The following is an 18763-nucleotide window of genomic DNA, read 5'->3' as shown; positions in this document are numbered from 1 at the left end:
GTGGGAGAAGGCTTGAAAGCAAGTGGCTTTTTTAAGTTGGATATTTAAAAAAATTCTCCTTTATAAAATCTTAACTTTCACAAAAAATAATGTCAAAGCCATCTCCCAAGGCAAGAATAACATGTGCCAGTACCTGAACTTGTTTCAAAAGTCTCCAAGGCTAGAAGTAAAGGCTCTGCACAAATCTTTCTATTGGAACTGGGGATTAGGGTAGGGAACCCCTTTCAGAAAATAATATAGGTGCAGTGGGCCTTATGGAAAGGTCATTTGAAAAGAGAAAGGCCTCGTTTCTCCAATTCAATAGTGGTGCTTTACCGACAGCCTCCACTGACGCGAACAGTCTCCCTTTTTGCTCATGGGTTATATAACAGCAGGAAGAACGCAGCCCAAGACAGCGTCATCTGTTTTCACTGAAGACCGCTGAAAGTTTGCAGAGTCGCCTCCTGCATTTCCAGCCACATTCCTCAGCTGCCCAGGTTTGTCCACCCACAGTACCTGACACAGAGCATGTTGCTGTACTGAAGTTTTAGCTGGGAAGCATTTATTTTAAGATTCCCTCTCATATTACTTGAAATTTAAGCCAGATAAGCTGTCATAATGAAATGCCAAATATGAAGCTACATTAATACCAGCACTGGTACTAAAAAGAATGAACAAAGTCATTATTCTTACCTTTCTCCTCCTTTATTCTAAGTAGTTTGGCCCCTGGATTAAAGAACAACAACAAAAAAGCCTTAGTACAGTACAATGTACAAGGTACAGTACACTGACATATTTATGCAAGGAATTACGGTTACCCAGTCGAGTGGAACTTCCTTGATTACTTGGTGCCCTTTCCTGTCTTTTGAAACTCCACTTAAAAAAACCCAAGTAAACCTTTCTACAAGATTTCAGGTCTAGCAATAAATATTTATTTGATTTGAATTCAATATGAATAGCAGGATGTATTGACTCAAGAGATAAACATATCTTGTTTTTGCTGGAGAAAAATCAATATAGAAGTGTTCCAAATATCTTCAGATGCCTCAATCTTTTCCTGATCTCACACAATTTGAAGGAGTGAAAAGTTTCTTCTGCTTCTCCCCAGACTCTCACTATTCTTTTTTAGGATGATTTTTTCAAAGGAAAGAATGATTTAGCTGAAAGCCGAGCCATGCAGAACACATCTGCATGTGCTGTTTGCCTGCCTTGTCAGAGGTAAGTCATCGAACTCAGCTGCAGCATCCTTGGACTTTCTCATCTGAGGTCCCTACATCAACGCTGATACTTCCGCTGAGTATTTTACCTATTTTCTTCCATCATTCTGCCAGCAAAGATGAGCACATTACTCTCAACAAAAACAAGAAAATAAAAACAAAAAACAAAAAACCAACAACAAAACCAACCAGTTTTAGGAAAAAAATGAATAATCTTTCCAACTCAGACTGTACATAGACTAACCAGGTTAAGGCTACATTAGCAAACCACATTCTTTATTAAAACAGATGGATCACACAATTAAAACTTTGTGGATCGCACTCTGAAACCTTCTTACATAAACATTTTATTCTCAATATTCCCATGTTAAACAAAAGCTTTGTCTTTGTGATAGGAAACCAGCATTTTCAGTGCAACCGTACCCATCTAAAAGTTCACTAAAGTCTGCATTAAAGACTGATTGTGCATGGGAAACTGAGGCATGAATGATGGCCTTGTAACTTTACAGACCTTACGTTTTGACAGTAAACTTTGTGACATTCTTCCTCTCAAACTGGTAGCAAATAGCATAAAGTGCTGGTTGAGACTCCAAAGAAACATTCCTATGGATCATGCTACAAAAACTGAGTGCTAACCTACAAACTACATTTATATGAAATATTTTTATCCATAAATCATGTTTCCTCAAAACAGATTTATCCAGCATCCATGAAGTTCCTGTTCTGAACATGGGAAAGGAAGAGGATGGGGTTTCCCATCACACTGCACCTGTGTATTCAGGGCACAGTTGTTTCCCAGAACAAATATCTGGAATTATGCACCCACTGAAAGAGCAGAGTCAGCACCTGAGAGAACATTTCTCATTCTTATGCATGACATTGGGTGTAATGAAGACATGAAATGGGGAGGTACAATATATCATGCTGCCTTTTAGATTCTGGGTTTACTATAGCTCAGAGAGTTTCAGCAAGACAACTAGTATTTCATTAGAGTAGATATATAAATTTCGTATGTTCACAATGTGACCTCTCCCCATTAACAGAATAGACAAAAACATCCTTGGCAGTGCTCCACTTCCACGCAAAAAATAAACAAGGGCTCTGTTACAGACTTGCCATGCATTAGCATTTGGCCTCTGCAAATCCCTCTGAACTTGAACATGGGCAAACCCGAAAGGGAGTGAATATAAAAATGTGCAACTGTTTTAAAGTTATTCTTTTGTAAAAATAGAAGTATTTTCATTTTTAAATAAAACCGACCATTTGTGCCATTACAGTGAACAGATACTACCTCAGTCATAGGTCCCAGCAGAATAAGGATATAAGGATTTAATCTTCTTGATTAAACTTAGATGTCAAAATGACAACTGTTTTTTTTTTAGTGTGTGTTTTGGGGGTTTTTTTACCCTCCTATCCTATAAGGTTTATCCTTATGTTAGAGACAATGGCAGCACAAAGGACATCAAAACCTTTTTAATAGCATACAAGACTCAGTGGTTTCTCAAGGGTGAAGTAGCTCACAGAGAGAAATGGAAATTCATTAATTTGTCTTCCCATTAAAAAAAAGAAACCACACAACCACCCGGAGAGCGTCCTGGCATTTATAACCAAAGAGAGAGAAAAAGATTACTTTCATGAAGATACTTCTTGAAACAACAGCTCATAAATATTCCTAATAAAATGCAAGATATCTGGAGGGCACACAAATTAATGAAACTGGCTTCCTATAGATTAATGGAGAACTGGGCAATACAACTGCTCTCCTCCCACTTGCCCAGACACACACAATAAATTTGTGTTCCTCTGCTCCTCTCCATGTCCCCTGGGATATCCATGTCCCCGTTTGCCTCTCCTAGCCCCCAGGACAGAGCTGCAGCTGCTCTGGAGCTGTGCCCATGCTGGTCAGCTGGAGGACTGCAGCTGGACAACACATGGAGTGCCCAGGTCCTTCCCAACACACCTCAGAGCTGGGCACTGTCTTGGGGTCCCTCTTCTGCCCAGTCACCGCTTTTCAGGAAACGTGTAGAAATTTAATTATCTTTGAGACTTTTACTCCCTTTCAAATTTCGCTAAGATTGGCCAGCAGGTTGAAAACCTTTTTACATGTAGACAGTGTGATCATACAAACTTCATTTCCTTAGGAAAGCAGGCTAATAGAAATAATAACAAAAAATACAGCAGGCAGATCAATAACACAGCATGATGTTCAGTTTCTGCAAGTGAGAAACCATTGTGACTATAAAGAGTTCAATCAGGACAAAAAGAAGTGGCAAAGAGAATGAATATTTCCTCTTTGGTGCCACTGCACAGACAGAGCAAGCTCAAAAATTACCTGCAGGTCTTAACTTTGGGAACTTCTTTCATTTCTTTTAATCTTAGCATAGAGTCTGACCTGCTTCAATTAGCTCCCTTGTAATGTAAAACATCATGATGCAGACTACGTGACTTGTAAGCCCCACCTGGAGTTCAATTTTTTTTCTGAAAATCCCAAGGCAAGGGAGAAGAATCTCATAATCAAAGACACTGAGGTTGCAGCCTCCAGCCTGTCTTTTGAGAGATATGTTTCTTTCTTGCTCTTGTTACCAGTACTTATTTTTAATTCCTTTCCATGATGAGATATTCTTTCATAGTTTACTCTTTTCCTGCTTTATTTAGTCTTCTAATCTCACATCATAGCATAAAGGAAAAATGGATAATCTAGCATTATCAAACAGAAGGCAGGTTCCTTGGGAGCCATTAAGTAAACATCAGAGTAGGAAATTTATCACTTCTACATGCAGGGTTTTATTGCATCTGTGTTTATGCATTCTTTGAAAATACATATATTAAAAAAGAAGTATAGGTTGGCTGCGTACATCACAGAGCTGTCTGTTGTTAAGACTGTGCCTAGGCTGAGCGCACTTGTTTGGTTGTACCAACACCTACCCTGTGGAAAATTACATATGGCATCTAGGTACAGGCAAAACCCTGATCCCCTTGCACACAATGACATGGTTTACAGTGGTGACAGCAGGTGCTCTGATGGAGATACTTGAGTTGAAATATTGGGGATCTTGGCTGTGTCACAGACTTGCTTTCAAGTTTATCAGGAAATGGTTTACCACTTGGGATTAAGAACACAAAATTAAAGAAAAAGGAATAATTTCTGCCCTTGCTGCCTTTGTTAACCAGGCCCCTTTCAGCTGACATTACCATTTGCCACTTACTAGTTATCAGTTGGCTCTGTCCTATCTGAAGTCTCTAATTCTGCTGTCTGAAGACATGCCATCCTTCAGGAGACGGTTCAGACCTGCTGCACAGAGTGCTCTCTTACTCATACTCTTTTACTAGTCTGGGCATCTGTAGTTTGGCTTCCAAGAATTCCTGGATTTCCTGGAACATGATAAACAGGCCCCACTAGTAAAGCCCCTAACCAACTGGTTTTCCAAGCAGCAACCTGCGGACCTTATGGGATGTCGAGCTGGAAGGTCCTGCCCCTGCTTGGCAAGACCGAGAGAACTGCTATGCACAAAGACGGCCTCAGTCTGAGGTTCCCAAGTCCTTCACCACAAGCCAGGGCTTGCCCAAAGCTTGTAGTGATTAAGACTTTTTTTCCAGCTCCAGTATCTGGCAAACTCCAGCAGCAAGAATACCTGCATCTTCATCATGCCTGGACTTTGTAGATGCTTGAACCCAAGTCTTCCAGGCATTCATCTGGCAAGACACACATCTGCACCAGACAGTCTAGCTAGTCCAGTTCAAGCTTTTCTGGTTATCAGCTAAACATCTTTCTCTACACTGTCACATTCACTAAATTCTCTTTGACTCTCATCCTTTTGCCATTCAGTCTTTGTAAATCTTCCATTTTTGCACTTTGGTCCTCTCAGTAATGGAATTTCAACCTAATGGAAATTTCCATGATGGGAATACTACATATTTTCTTTAACACGAAGAGTGTAATTCTAAATAAGTCACATTAATGCCTCATGAGGACAGCTGAAAAGATTCAATAGGTGTTTAACAGGCTATAATCAAGATATCTTTTCTTCAAAGAATCCCTAAAAACATTTTGTATTTTAAATTGAATGCAGTTGAGTCTTAGTCATAATTCTATAGAAGTAAAAAATTAAAAGCTGTACCTTTCATAAGATTTTTCTTCCTCCACTTTCAATATCATATTAAAATATTTATAGCATTTCCAAACATCTTTCATCTAAAGACTTTCAAAAAAATCCTTATAATTTCACTACCATTGTTTTGAACTTAAGGAAGTACTTTGGATTTTGGTTCCTTGCAGTACCTTGCATGCAAAGCAACCAAGTTCTGCTGCAAGACCAGCTATTCCTCCCTCCTCCCATTTGAACAGCTTCTATATTTATGACAAGATTTCTTTTTAAAAGCTACTGCAGGCAGCCAGTCAGGATTGTAAGTTCTGTCATGCAGGCTAAACGCACGTGGACATAACAGTATCTGGGAAAAAAAAGTCAACTTTCAAACAATCTCATTGCTTTTGCATTTTGCACCCAAAAAGCTTACCCAGGCGCTGTTACTGAGGTAGTCCAGACTCCCAGAACATCCAGGTTGGCTGTTGCAATTATGTTGTGTTTTGTTCTGGAGTCGGTCCAGGAAGGCATTATTTACCCTTAAAATACAACAAAAAATAAATAATGATTGAACGTAGCTGAGGAGTTCACAAACTTTTGAATTTTAACATTCTCTGAGTGGTTTTCCCTTTTCTCAGTTCAATACCCATCTTTCCACGTTTTTCAAGCCTCTGCTGAATAACCATGGAGTGGCACGAAACTGTGTGGATTGTACTTTCATTTCACTAGGTACATCCTTATCCTGTGATCAGTCTGTTTTAATTAAAAGGTATACCTCAGCTGCTGTAAGAAATGCACCAAAATTCCCTGCAGAAAGAGGACCTGCACACCACCACCCACCTCATCCAGGAGGTGAGCTATTTCAACAATTCACCTGAGGTAGTTTTTCAGCCTTCAGTACCCAAGGAGAGTTTCTAGAAGTACTGATTTGCTAATGCAAATGAAAAAAAAAATACTTAGTTTTGTTACTTATTGAGGCAATTTGTGTAGCTGATAACTTTCCCTACCATACACCTTTGAAATCAACTCTGGAGTCCCACATTTAGCTCTGGAGCCCTCAGTACAGGAAAGACATGGACTTGTTGGAAAGGGGCCAGAGGAAGCCGCAAAAATGGTCAGAGGGCTGGAATAGCTCTGCTGTGAGGACAGGCTGAGACAGTTGGGGTTGTTCAGCCTGGAGAAGAGAAGGCTCCAGGAAGACCTTATTGTGGCCTTTCAGCACTTAAAAGTGACCTATAACAAAGATGGGGACAGACTTTTTAGCAAGGCCTGTTGCAATAGGACAAGTGGTAACAGTTGTAAACTAAAGGAGGGGAGATTTAGACTAGACATGACGATGATTTGGTTTTTTACAATGAGGATGGTAAAACAGTGGCCTAGGTTGCCCAGAGAGGTGGCAGATGCTCCATCCCTTGAGACGTTCACGGTCAGGCTGGATGGGGCTTGGAGCAACCTCATCTGGTTGCAAATGTCCCTGCTTATTGTAGGGGGATTGAAATAGACGACTTTGAAAGGTCCCTTCCAACCCAAACTGTTCAATGATTCCGTGATTCTAGCATTTTCTTCTACCGCTCTGTCAATCTGGAAATCATGTGCACATACAAATACATTTTCTTTCAGTATGCTTAAAATATTTTCAAACCTTCTGAAAACTGTTTCTTTTTTCCCCCCCGTTAATGCTTAGGACTGATACACATGCTTAGACATGACTGTTGTTTTAATGTTTTACAACGCTTTTTGTAAGAATGATGTAAAATGCAAGATACTGGATTATTTCTATCTAGGGACATGAGACGGACTGAATTGAAAATCCTTCATTAACTTCTATGGGTAATTATCTCAATATCTTTGCTAGAGACAAAAAGAAATGAAAACAGTATGGAGAGTGATTGCCTACAGAAGTAATTTTTTTTTATATTTCCCTAATGATAGAAAAAGAAAGAAACAAATGGGGCTTTTACTTTTGAGCTTGAGTGTTATTTTTTTTTACTAGCAGAAAACAAAGCTGAGGATAAAGCTGCGCTTCAAGATAATGGAAAATCAGTTAAGTGACAGAGGGCAAGATGAGAAGCGCTGAGCACAGAGAGGGCACAGCACCAAGCAATGCAGCTGCAGAATGCCTGGCTGCACGGCAGCTTCTGTCTGTATTGATATCGAATCCCATGTTTAGCTCTGCCTTTTAACCCCAGTGACAATCAACCACAAAACATGGCAGGGACAAAGTAGCCCATTCTAAAATAACACAGAAATAAATAGATAGATAGGTAGATAGATAAAAAGTTTTCCAGCTGAAATTACTGTACTAGATAAAATATTTTTCCAGCTGAAACTACTGTACTAGTAGTTACCCATGAAACTATTAATACTTTCTACCCTATGCTATATCATACACTGATAGGATAAATAAAGTGAAAAAGGCACTCTGGGTCACACTGCCTTACAGTGAGCAGCTGTAATGATGGATATTAGTGGCTCATTTGAAAGCAAAGTTAAACCAGAGGTGAGATCAGGGATCCTCATTGCAATTGTCTTCTAAATCATTAATGCCTGCAATTTTAGACCCTTTCCAGATAAGAATTAAAGTGTATTCTCCCATTTTTGCATCATACCTCCTTTGTTCGTTTTGATGTGCTCTTGTCCTGGCTTCCTCTTCCTGCTTTTTTTTAAATTCCATTAATTCAGTCTGGAAATGATAAAAGTGAAAAAAACGAAACAAAACAATAAATTTACTTTTAATTAACACACCAATATTGCGAACCCAATTAATTCCACACAGTGTTAACTTCACCTATAAAGCCATGTGCCATTCCCAGAACTTTTCCCAGTAGCATTTGATTTTTGTGACAGTACTATGTTAAAAACTGAGTTCATTTTTTCCATTCAGTGTTGCAATTGCTGAGTTTTGTTTGTGCCTTAAAAAGTGGGAAGTTACAGGATTCAGACATTTACAGTCTGGGTATGCCAGACACCAGTCTGCTTCCTCTTATCCCAACCCATGGGTTTGAATTTCCTTATGGGTCCAAGGGAGAAGACAGCCAAAGTCATCTAGCAGGAGCAGACATAGCCATTGCACCTGTATGAAGGAGACGTGGCCTCCACTTCCTGCCTCCATGGGGCATGAGGAGAAGATGAGAAGGTGGGTATGTAGGATGGTGTGCTACCTCCAGCTCCCTGGGGCTCCCCCAAGGCTGAGTGAAGGGCAAATGGTACCTTTTGTTGTGGTGAAAGCGTGTGCAAGCTCCCAGCATTGCAGCAGCCTACCATCCTTACGTTATGTAATATTAAGGTATATAAATGGTGTCAAAGGGAATTATTTTCAGAGGAGAGCTGGCTCATGCAATTTTAGTTAGGACTGTGAAGGAAACACAGCTTGTATGACTCTGTTCTGCTTGTCTGCTTGTTTGTCTGGCTCTTGCTCCCTGCAATGCACCCAGGAATTGAAGATGTAGATTTTTCTGCAAGGAAAATATGACTTGCAGGGTGAGGGGGAAGGGAAAGAAACAGACCTATCTTTCATATTTTCCATAGCAACTGAGCAGCAGTAGGAATAGGAACTAAAATAAAATGATGCGGTTAGATAAAAGTTCAATAACTGAATGGAACTACGAAAGTTTTTTTTTTTTAAATCAATTTAAGTGGAACATTAAATAAAAACTATGCAATAAATACATGAAGAAAATCAATAACTATGACTGTGTTGTGTATCAATATTTGTCTAGCCCTAAAAGAAGAAACAGGATTAAGAAATAAAAAAGCCAACCTTAATTTTCACTGTTTTAAATAACTATTCAACCTGAAAATTAAAACCCAGTATCTGACTTTCCAATACACCAAGTCCTCTCTCGAAATAACGTTCTGAAATATATTGTATGTATATGACGTAGTGTTCAAAGTGTACTGAAAATTTCTAAGTCGAGCAATACATACTAAAACCCATTCTGAAAAGAAAAAAAAAAAGTAAAAGGAACTGACAATACCAATACGTTTTATAGCTACACTGTGCTAGGAGGTACACACAAGACTGAATTCTCAATTACTTTAACAAATACCAGTTTGAAACAGAAACGAGTCAACATATATCTGAGGGACAATTATTGGAGCCTATAAAATACATATTATTTGCAGTAGGTTTGTAAGTAGTGCATTACTCTATGCAATAGGTAGCAGCGACTGTGAAGTCAAGGAGCATTTGGAACTGTGTACCAAGCAAGAGCAGCCTTAGAAGCAGCCAACACCTTCTTTGCAATGTGTGGAAACCACTAAAGAGCCTAAAGCCCTACATGAGTCCCTTAAACCAAATTAATAAAATATGGGCATGCTAATTCATATCTGTAGTTATTTTCTCTATGGAGGAATAAATGTAAAGAATAAAACCGCTACAGGCCTTACACCCATCAGGACTGGCTTTCGAAGATTTTCCTCTGTATAGTTCCTGGGAATAAGCATATAAATAACAGAAAAGCAATTAAGAGCCTCTTTTTTTCCCCCCACCTTTTTGTTTCCAGCATCCTGGTTGCTAGAATAGTGTGAAATGAGGACACATCCTCAACATGTAAAGAAAGATATCTGTGAGGGGGGATTGAGTCACTTCTCCAGCTCTAGTAGAAACTCAATGTGTGAAATTTGTTGCACTAAAATTCTGCTACTGGGGAAATAGTTTAACATTAATTTGGATGTTAGCAACAGCGGAGGCATAGCAAGAGGCTCAATATGTGCTAATATGTTTTCAAATTATTTGCAACCAATGCTGCCCTTCCCCATACTTGCACAGTCAGACCCGGAGCCATGACAGACAGCACAGCAGAGTGCTATCACCTTGTGCAGATGAACTTTATGTGGATATGGTACCCAAATCCACGTCAAAGGGATTACAGTGGTTCGGATGCATTTCAGAAGATGGAATTCAAACTTGTAGTTAGGGCACACCTGCTTTTTTAGACAATTCAAAACTCTTCATTTAGGTGGTTAGCAAGGAAACAGGGAAGTATACAGACTTAGGAGCAAATTTGAGTGCTTCCACATCCCCTCTGGGTGAATTAGGAAAAGTGTGACCAGCAGGTTGAGGGAGGTTCTCTTCCCCCTCTACTCTGCCATGGTGAGGCCTCATGTGGAGTACTGCCTCCACTTCTGGGCTCCCCAGTTTAAGAAGCGCAAGGAATTACTGGAGCGAATCCAGCGGGGGGCTACGAAGATGATCAGTGGCCCAGAGCACCTTTCCCATGAAGAGAGATGCAGAGAGCTGGGTCTGTTCAGCCTGGAGAAGGCTGAGAGGGGATCTTATCAATGTTTATAAATATCTCAAGGGTGGGTGTCAAGGGGATGGGACCAGACTTTTCAGTGGTGCCCAACGATAGGATGAGGGGCAACAGGCACGGACTGAAGCACAGGAGGTTCCATCTGAATGTGAGGAGAAACTTCTTTACTTTGAGGGTGCCAGAGCACTGGAACAGGCTGCCCAGAGAGGTTGTGGAGTCTCCTTCTCTGGAGACGTTCAAAACCTGCCTGGACACATTCCTGTGTGAACCTGCTTTAGCAGGTGGGTTGGACTAGATGATCTCCAGAGGTCCCTTCCAACCTCAACCATTCTGTGATTCTGTGATTTGGGAAGGCAAGGCACACAGGCCTTGATTCTCTAGAAAGAGACTATTCAAAATCTGATATCATCATGAATACCTCAGTAACGATTACTTCTGCCTGAAAGAGAGAAAATTGGTTCCCTTAGCCTGTGACATCAGGTACCATGATCAAAAAGTGCTCTGCACATTTGTTCAAATGGAGAGGCGGGCAGGAGCTAGTCATCCAGATGCAAATAGCCTTGAACCCAGGAGATAATTGTCCTGTCCAAATTTTACAGCTTGGCTCATCTCTCTCACAATATTTGCAAACAGTGACTAAATCACTTTTTCTAAAGAGAAACTCTGTGCGTAGGCTACAAGTAATCAATGTATTTAATTGGTTTCACAGCATGTAAAAATGATACAATATGCAAACTGTTAATGTATAATTACCTTCCTCCGTTGTTCTTGCTTCATTTCCTCTAATCTTCTGTTTTCATCCTCTCGAAGAGCTTGCTTATAAGCATGGCTCCTAGTCTATTGTTCAGCAGAGAATACAAACATATTGGTGTGGGGAGAGGGGGGACCAAAATCCCAAACCTTATTCCCAAGTCTTTATACAGGTAATTAACAAAACAGATATGGTAGAATGATTCCAGTTAGTTAAGAAAACAGATTAGTCTCAAGACTAGAATTTAAACAAGAAGTGGTTTAATGCCTCTCAGTCATTCAATTTGGCTGAATGTCCATCTGCACATCACAACAAGGCAGCCACAGCACATGCTGCTTCTGCATCCCAGTGGCAAGCATTAAGATATTCTGAGCAGTCACAAAACACAATCAGGATACGCGACAGTGAGGTAAGGTATTCTGGGAAGAAGGAAAAGTACTAAAAATATTACCAAGATAACAAAGCAGAAGGGAGGCATGGTAACAGAGGGGAACCCAGGATTATTTCCATAGGAGTATTGGAGAGGCATTTGTGGAGGTAGGTAGGACAACAGAAGCTGAGAGATCGGGTCTGCTGAAATATTTGTGGGGCAGTCAAGAGAGCTGAAAATCTGAACTACACATGACGAATAAAGTATTCAACTGTGTAGGTTTTTATTATGACTAGCCCTGTTGTTTCACAAGTTGTAGATCTTTGCAAAGAGCCAGCCTGCCATTAGGATCTTACAGGATCCTTAGGATCTTATACATAGGAATTTATACTGTAAAGTCTTTGAGCAGGGACAGAGCATAGCACACTAAATAATGAGCCAGTATAATTTAATACAAGAACTACGCAGGTTTAACTTTAGTGAGGAATTTGCTGCAGGTCTACACAATGTTCTCAAATCTTGATATATGCATGCAGAACGATACCATTAAAACGACAGGCACATAATTTCCTAAAAAGACTGAATACAGAAAGCAATTATTAATAGCTCAATTTTGAGTTGGGAGGAGTTGTTACATGTGTCCAGGGAGACTCATTCCGTGTGCAGTATTATTCATTACTCTCCGTAATGGCTTGGAGAATTGTGTGGAGTGTATGTTAATCAAGTTGGAAGACAATAAAAATCTACACAGGATTGGGAACACTTTGAAAGACAGGATTAAAATTAATTATGAGCTTGATTAAATAAGCAAGCCAAAAAAGTCACCAATGACAGAGTCACTCCAAAGAGTCAAATTTGTTCATGCCCATCAACTAATATTTGACACTGATATTTGAACTAGCTATGCTAAATTAATATCACTATCAAAGAAATTATGTCACTATCAAAGAACTTATGTATGGGAAAAATTCAATCAACATTGCATTGTCCCAAACTTTTTTTAGACCATTAATTTTAAATTTAAAAAAATCACATAGATCTGTGCCCCCCTTTTAACATGCGTGTCAGACACTTCCTAAGCTTATCACCCTTCACTACTTAAATACATTGGTCCTGAATCTTTTTAATTACTCTGGACAAATGACAGGTGCAAGATAACATGAAAATTAAAGCTCAAGTTTTCTCACTGGTTTAGCATTTTGGTAATATGCCAAGTTTATTTAGATAACAGCTATTGGTTATGTGCCTCAGATTCCTCATACAGAGTACAGAGGCTGTGCATATGCCTACAGACTGTACCTCACCCAAGTTGTTTGGAAAGGCATTTTGCTAACTGCATTGCTGCATTATAAGCAAGTGATTAATTGATTCACAAAACTATAGAAGTGGTGCCATGCAAAAGACATCAGCTAGTATTAAAGAACAGTACAGGATCCACGGATGACTTCCAGATATTCACACAATCCATAGATTTACAAAATCTAGCGCAGGCAAGGTCCTGATTCATGGGTAACTCCAAGCATTTTGGTAATATATAAATATAATAAGATTTCTGTCTCTCTCTTTGAGAAACTTTATTTCTAAATTAGGGCTGGCAACACTTTGTGACCTCAAAAGAGAGTTGCAATATTGCACTAGTATCTTAAAAGACTTTCACAATGTTCATTAAGCAGAAAAGCCTATGCATAAGCAAATAGGATATATAGCTGTATGTGTCTATAACAAGCTGCTGGTCACACTATACTCCTAATGGAAAATTATCAATATCAGAACACCCCCCTCGGACAATTTTCACTCTTGCTGGTAGACCCTGAAGAATTTACAAGGACTACATAAACATAAAGACTGACTTTTAAGTTTGTAAAAATGACAGGTATAGACATGAGGGTGATGACTCCTTCTTTGTTAAAGGGCCTTAGCCTTGCATTTTTTCATTATAGCACAAGTGCCTCCTAAAAATGCACTCAAATTTAATGTGTAAAAACTTTAGACATTTATAAAGCTATAAGCTATGGAAAACATTGAAAGATTGGACCAGATTTCCTATACTAGTGCATTCAACTCCGGGGTCTCCAACATAAGGTGTGTGGGAGCAAGACCTGGGTGGGTGGCCACAATGATGATCGGAGGGCTGGAACACCTCTCCTCTGAGGACAGGCTGAGAGAGTGGGAGTTGTTCAGCCTGGAGAAGAAAAGGCTCCAGGGAGACCTTATTGCAGCCTTCCAGTACTTAAAAGGGGACATACAAGAAACCTGGAGAGGGACTTTTTGTAAGGGCATATAGTAATAGGGCAAGGGGTAATGGCTTTGAACTGAAAGAGGGTAGATTTAGATGAGATTCTTCACTATGAGGGTGGTGAGACACTTTAACAGGCTGCCCAGAAAGGCTGTGGATGACCCATCCCTGGAAGTGTTCAAGGCCAGGTTGGATGGGGCTTTGAGCAACCTGTTCTAGTATGAGTTGTCCCTGCCCATGGCAGGGGGGTTGGATCTTTAAGGTCCCTTCCAACTCAAATCATTCTACGATACAAATAAACTAAGTATTTTATCTGCTTGGATACTAGTGAAGCCAAAGATAAACAATGGTGCTATGGTGTGTAATTTGGCACAACTTATTGAGGAACCCCTCAAAAACTGCAATGAAAAAGGCACACATAGGTAGGTGAAGCAGCTAAAAGTAGGACCTGTACACCTGAAAGAATTCTGTGTTCCTTCATGCATCCACCCCTTTCTTCATAGATATGAAGACACCACACCAAAATCCTGAAATCCAAGCCAGTCCTGGGGACGTGAGCTCACTTGTCTCTGCAGTTCAATGTTCACACTATACAAAAAGCTGCAGAGCTGTGTCTTTCCAACCAAAGAACAAGTTCCCCACTGTTTAGAGTGTTAGATGCTTCAAGAGGAAGGTAGAAGTGGTTTCAAAACATCTTTTCTCCCTTCATCTTGCTTATCTGTCCAGGGCTACAAAAGAGAGTCTGAAAGTCTCTCTCCTGTAACCAACCTTGTGCCCAGAACTGCTGGGCAGAAGTTGGCTCCTTCAAGCTATACATCTGCCCACATACACTAAGATTTCTTTAGGGTTTTCAGAGACACAAAATGACGCGAGGAATTAAAGCGCAAAGGAACCTGTTTTGAGTATCACTTTCCCATTCCATACAATGAAGACCAGGAGGAGACACCAGAGGCAAAAGAGAGCTGTTATATTCTGTTTGCAGCAATCCCTATAATGAAGGGTCTTGCACATTTCTAAGGTTTCTGAGGAAATACAGAGGTAAATCTTCCCATCTCTTTACTTAACTGTTGATGTTCAAGGTTGTATACAACAGATGGCTGCCCAGATCAGATAATTCCAAGTTTCTGCTGACTAAGGACTATTTCTTGGAACAACAAGTTCTGTCCTGTTCTCCGTCTTTCACCAATTACAAACCTCCCTAAAGGAGAAATACTTCTGTCTCAGAGTTAATATTCATCACCACAAGTTTTTACATCAGTAGGAAAACTTGGTTTAGACACAAAGAGACTAATAATATGTGAAAAAAAAAAGCGCCTTCTGAGGCAATTAGAATAATGAAACTTAAGCGAAACTTTATCTATTTCATAATTACATTGATACTTACCAGGCTCATTCAAACCAGGAAAATGTCACTAAACAGTCTATGGTATCATTTTGGGGATTCAGTGAGAAATAAGCTTCTCTTCTGCCTAGATTTTCAATGCAGTAAAACACCTGCTGACATGAACTAGTTGAGATTTCATAAAAGCTTGCCACCAACAGATGTGTACAGGGCACATTTAAGATTCTGATCTGACCTTAGAATATAAATCTGGCTCTCATTTATCAGAGAGAAATCTGTGAGTAATAAAGGCAGTCTCCTACTTTGTAGGATACTCTGCCAGTGTATAAGAGACAACGCAGGCAAATCTCATTCACCAGAAAGACTCCTTTGTACTCACTGACTTATGTCTAGACAATTAAGCTCAATTAGAATATTCTAATATTACACTACTGACAGCACCTGGAAAGCTGACAGAAAATATAGCACATGCCATGGTTTTGCTTACCCATGCTGTAGATTCTGGGCCACGAGCAGCAATCTGACAGGAATCACTCTTTGGCAAACCCAAGTCCAATCTGTTCAATAATTCATTGGTTTTGCTACGAAGAAATCCAATCCAAATAGAATTGTTAGTGCCTCCATAAAAATAAATACAGCTTTTTATTCCATTCTTGGAATCTAGCCTAGACATTTTATCATATGACTGCTGAAAAACATCACAGGTGGAACAAAGGGTTATGGAGACAAAATTAAACGGGACAGAGGATACAGAACCTATATAGTGTATAAGACATTTGCTGGGAGGACTTTTTAAGCAAACAGCTCTTGTCATTTGCATATTTGGGGTCTACAGTGGCCATGCTTGCTTTCCTTGTTGTAAAACTCCTAAAACACAAACTCGCATATCATTGGACTTCATCAGAATGCAACTGCTTCACTGAATTCTTGCAAATCATTCTACCAGATGTATAAATCTTGAGTAAGTGATTTAAAAGATTATTTTAAGGAATTTTCTTTTATGATTAATACAATGGAGCCTTATAACAGGTTACTTCATCAAGCAGAGAGACTTTGAAGCATTTTGTATCATTTGAAAAAAAAAAAAGCTTGTCTTTAGTTGATGCAGAATTGCACAACATTGTCGCTTCTTATTCTGGCAAGGGCAATTTTATTTTTCCAATCGCATCCCTTATAAATCAGATTTTCAAAGTAGCATCACTTCGCTCACAGTTTTAATCAGTTGTGGTTAAACAAAGTCACAAGCAACAACGTAAACAGATGTTAAGGTGTTTCAGAGCCATGACTGGGAACCAGTTTCCTGACCTGCAGTCCCAGGAATATCTATTCAAGTCTTTGCTCACTCAAAGGAAGAGAGTTAGAAGAAAGAGGCAATTTTATACCACTGTTGAAAGCATGAAAGTACCAAAGTGAGAGCAGAACGAGTGCTTCAAGAGGCATTCAACACAAAGATTTTCTCTGCTAACTGGGCAAACAGCTAGCTCTGCAGGGGAGAAGACACCACTACCAAAGACAGCTACTTAACCTTGGAGAAAAACCTTGGATGCAAAGCGTGATGATGACTAACTGCTGAAACAGACTACCAAGCATGTTTCTGTCTTTAACTCTATGTTCTGAAACAGTGAGTAGACGCATGTTTGGAAAAATGCAGAAAAAGAACAAGAACCCACAAGTGCTTCTATGCTATTCTACACAATAAATTGAAAAAAACCCTGTTACCACTTCAGGTACAGAGTACTTGCTCAAGCTGTAGCAAGCTATGCTTTGAGAGTCTCAGCATTCCCAGTTCACTCCCTTTCCTTCATCACCTGGGCAGTTAACATGGATCTCAGCCAATGAACAATACAGAAAAAAAAAAAACAAGCGAAAAATAAAGTTCCCCAATACACTAAGCACCTGTACATCAAGGTTAAATAAATTAGTAGTCTTCTTACGCAAGTGTTAAGTACACACTTGTGGTTGTTTGTTTTTTTTCTATGAAAGATGAGTGGTTGAGTGGTGAGATTGCACAGAATAATTTTGGGAACTTGATGTTTTAAATTGCAGATTTTGTGTTACTCTACCTATGCTAAAACTGCTAAAATAAAGACTAAGAACTTCTAGAGATAATCTGGATAGATTTGAGAAGGTTGAAGTTCTGCAAAGAAATATCTGGCAATTTGGGGGTATACCCGGATGTTCTAGATCCTTATGGGTAGCAAAAGAATGACATGGGGTATGTGGGAGTTCTCATTATTTGCATAAAAATGGGGTGAAGGGTGAAGATACTGCAATTCCCAGATCAGAACACTGATAGATGAAAAGCTAACTCAATTTCAGTATTAGAAAAGATGATTACAAGAGTGGAAGCTTCTCAGCAAGACTATACACTGCCTTTGAATACAGAAAACACCCTACTACACCAAATTAAGTAATACATTAATGAAGTGCCCCTAGCACAAGAAAGTGACTTTGGTTTCTGAACCTAACTAAAGACAAACTCAGTCAAGTCAGTCATATATGCTAATTTGTTGTGTATAATCTCTATGGAAACCCAGCAATGCATCTGAAGTTGCCAGACTGTCAAAATATTGCCTGAATGTTATTTTTCATAATATTAGACTTGTAACAACACAGACCATAGCATAAGCCATGCTGCAGAGAAAGGGGGAAGTCAAAGAGATGACAGTTCAATTAATGTTCCAGTGAGGAAAACATTATCCCCAGAAGAAAACCAGCACATTGAAGTGTCCATAGGTATTCCATGTTCAGACAGTTGGAGCAACATCTCGCTTGCTAAAACTTTAAGGGCTAATCAAAGACACTAAGAAAATGTGTTCCTCTAAAGTAATTATTAACAAAGAAAGAAGAGCATGAACCAAAGAAATTCCTTTCAATGCAGCAGCATCCTGATACCTTTCAAAAACAGCTAGACAAAAGGAGATACAAAATTTAGACAAACCAAGAAGATGGCACCCTCCTACCAGGCTACTAACCCAAGCTCTGACAATCTCTAAGCATCAAGCTGGAGGGAAGTGAGATCTTCAGAAGCGCTGGTTAAACTGGAGTGACCATATAAGGGTATTTTGTTGTGACAGACTGCAATTCCCCCTCCTTTGCAGCACGGCACTTCTCCCTCTTCCTTTGCTATTTGAGGCTAACAGCTTCTTTTGTCTGGCCCAGAGCACCCTGGCTCCTGGGACATTAGAAGAAGGGAGTGCCAAGGCACACTGGGCCGCGCCCAGTGTGGGGGATGTTTGAGGGCTTCAGGGGCACCCACACTCAGTGTGGGGGGTGCAGAGAAGCTTATACAATGCCTACAGTCAGGTCTGATCAGATAACAAAACGGGACTCTCGTCGAGACTCCGCCCATTGCCGCGGGTCTCTTGGAGCACGAGCTTAGCCACTGCCGCCACGAGAGCCCCCTCCCCAGGATGGAGACTCCGCTTGCCTCGCCGCTACGGTGTAAGTAAAACTTCTCGCAGGATTGCGAGTATATTTTCTTTCCGTGCACACTTGCACAAGTACTTTATTTCCTCGCACAATCGCGAG

General features: G+C 40.0%; 1 protein-coding gene across 1 annotated transcript in view; it reads right to left on the bottom strand.

The window, feature by feature from the left end:
• EPSTI1 (epithelial stromal interaction 1) overlaps window positions 1-18763 on the bottom strand; it is a 66457-nt gene that overhangs the window by 12370 nt on the left and 35324 nt on the right. The window contains exons 7-11 of the mRNA XM_005501795.3: window positions 15720-15813; window positions 11287-11370; window positions 7888-7961; window positions 5712-5817; window positions 673-705 (exon numbers count right to left, since the gene is read on the bottom strand). Of these exons, the coding sequence (XP_005501852.2) occupies window positions 685-705; window positions 5712-5817; window positions 7888-7961; window positions 11287-11370; window positions 15720-15813 (379 nt within the window). The 3' untranslated portion in view covers window positions 673-684. The remainder of the gene's footprint in view (window positions 1-672; window positions 706-5711; window positions 5818-7887; window positions 7962-11286; window positions 11371-15719; window positions 15814-18763) is intronic.

This window comes from Columba livia, chromosome 1 (genome assembly GCF_036013475.1).
Source record: "Columba livia isolate bColLiv1 breed racing homer chromosome 1, bColLiv1.pat.W.v2, whole genome shotgun sequence".
Taxonomy (NCBI): Eukaryota; Metazoa; Chordata; class Aves; order Columbiformes; family Columbidae; genus Columba; species Columba livia.
The sequence above is the reverse complement of the archived record's forward strand: the minus strand, read 5'-3'. Positions and strand labels throughout refer to the sequence as shown.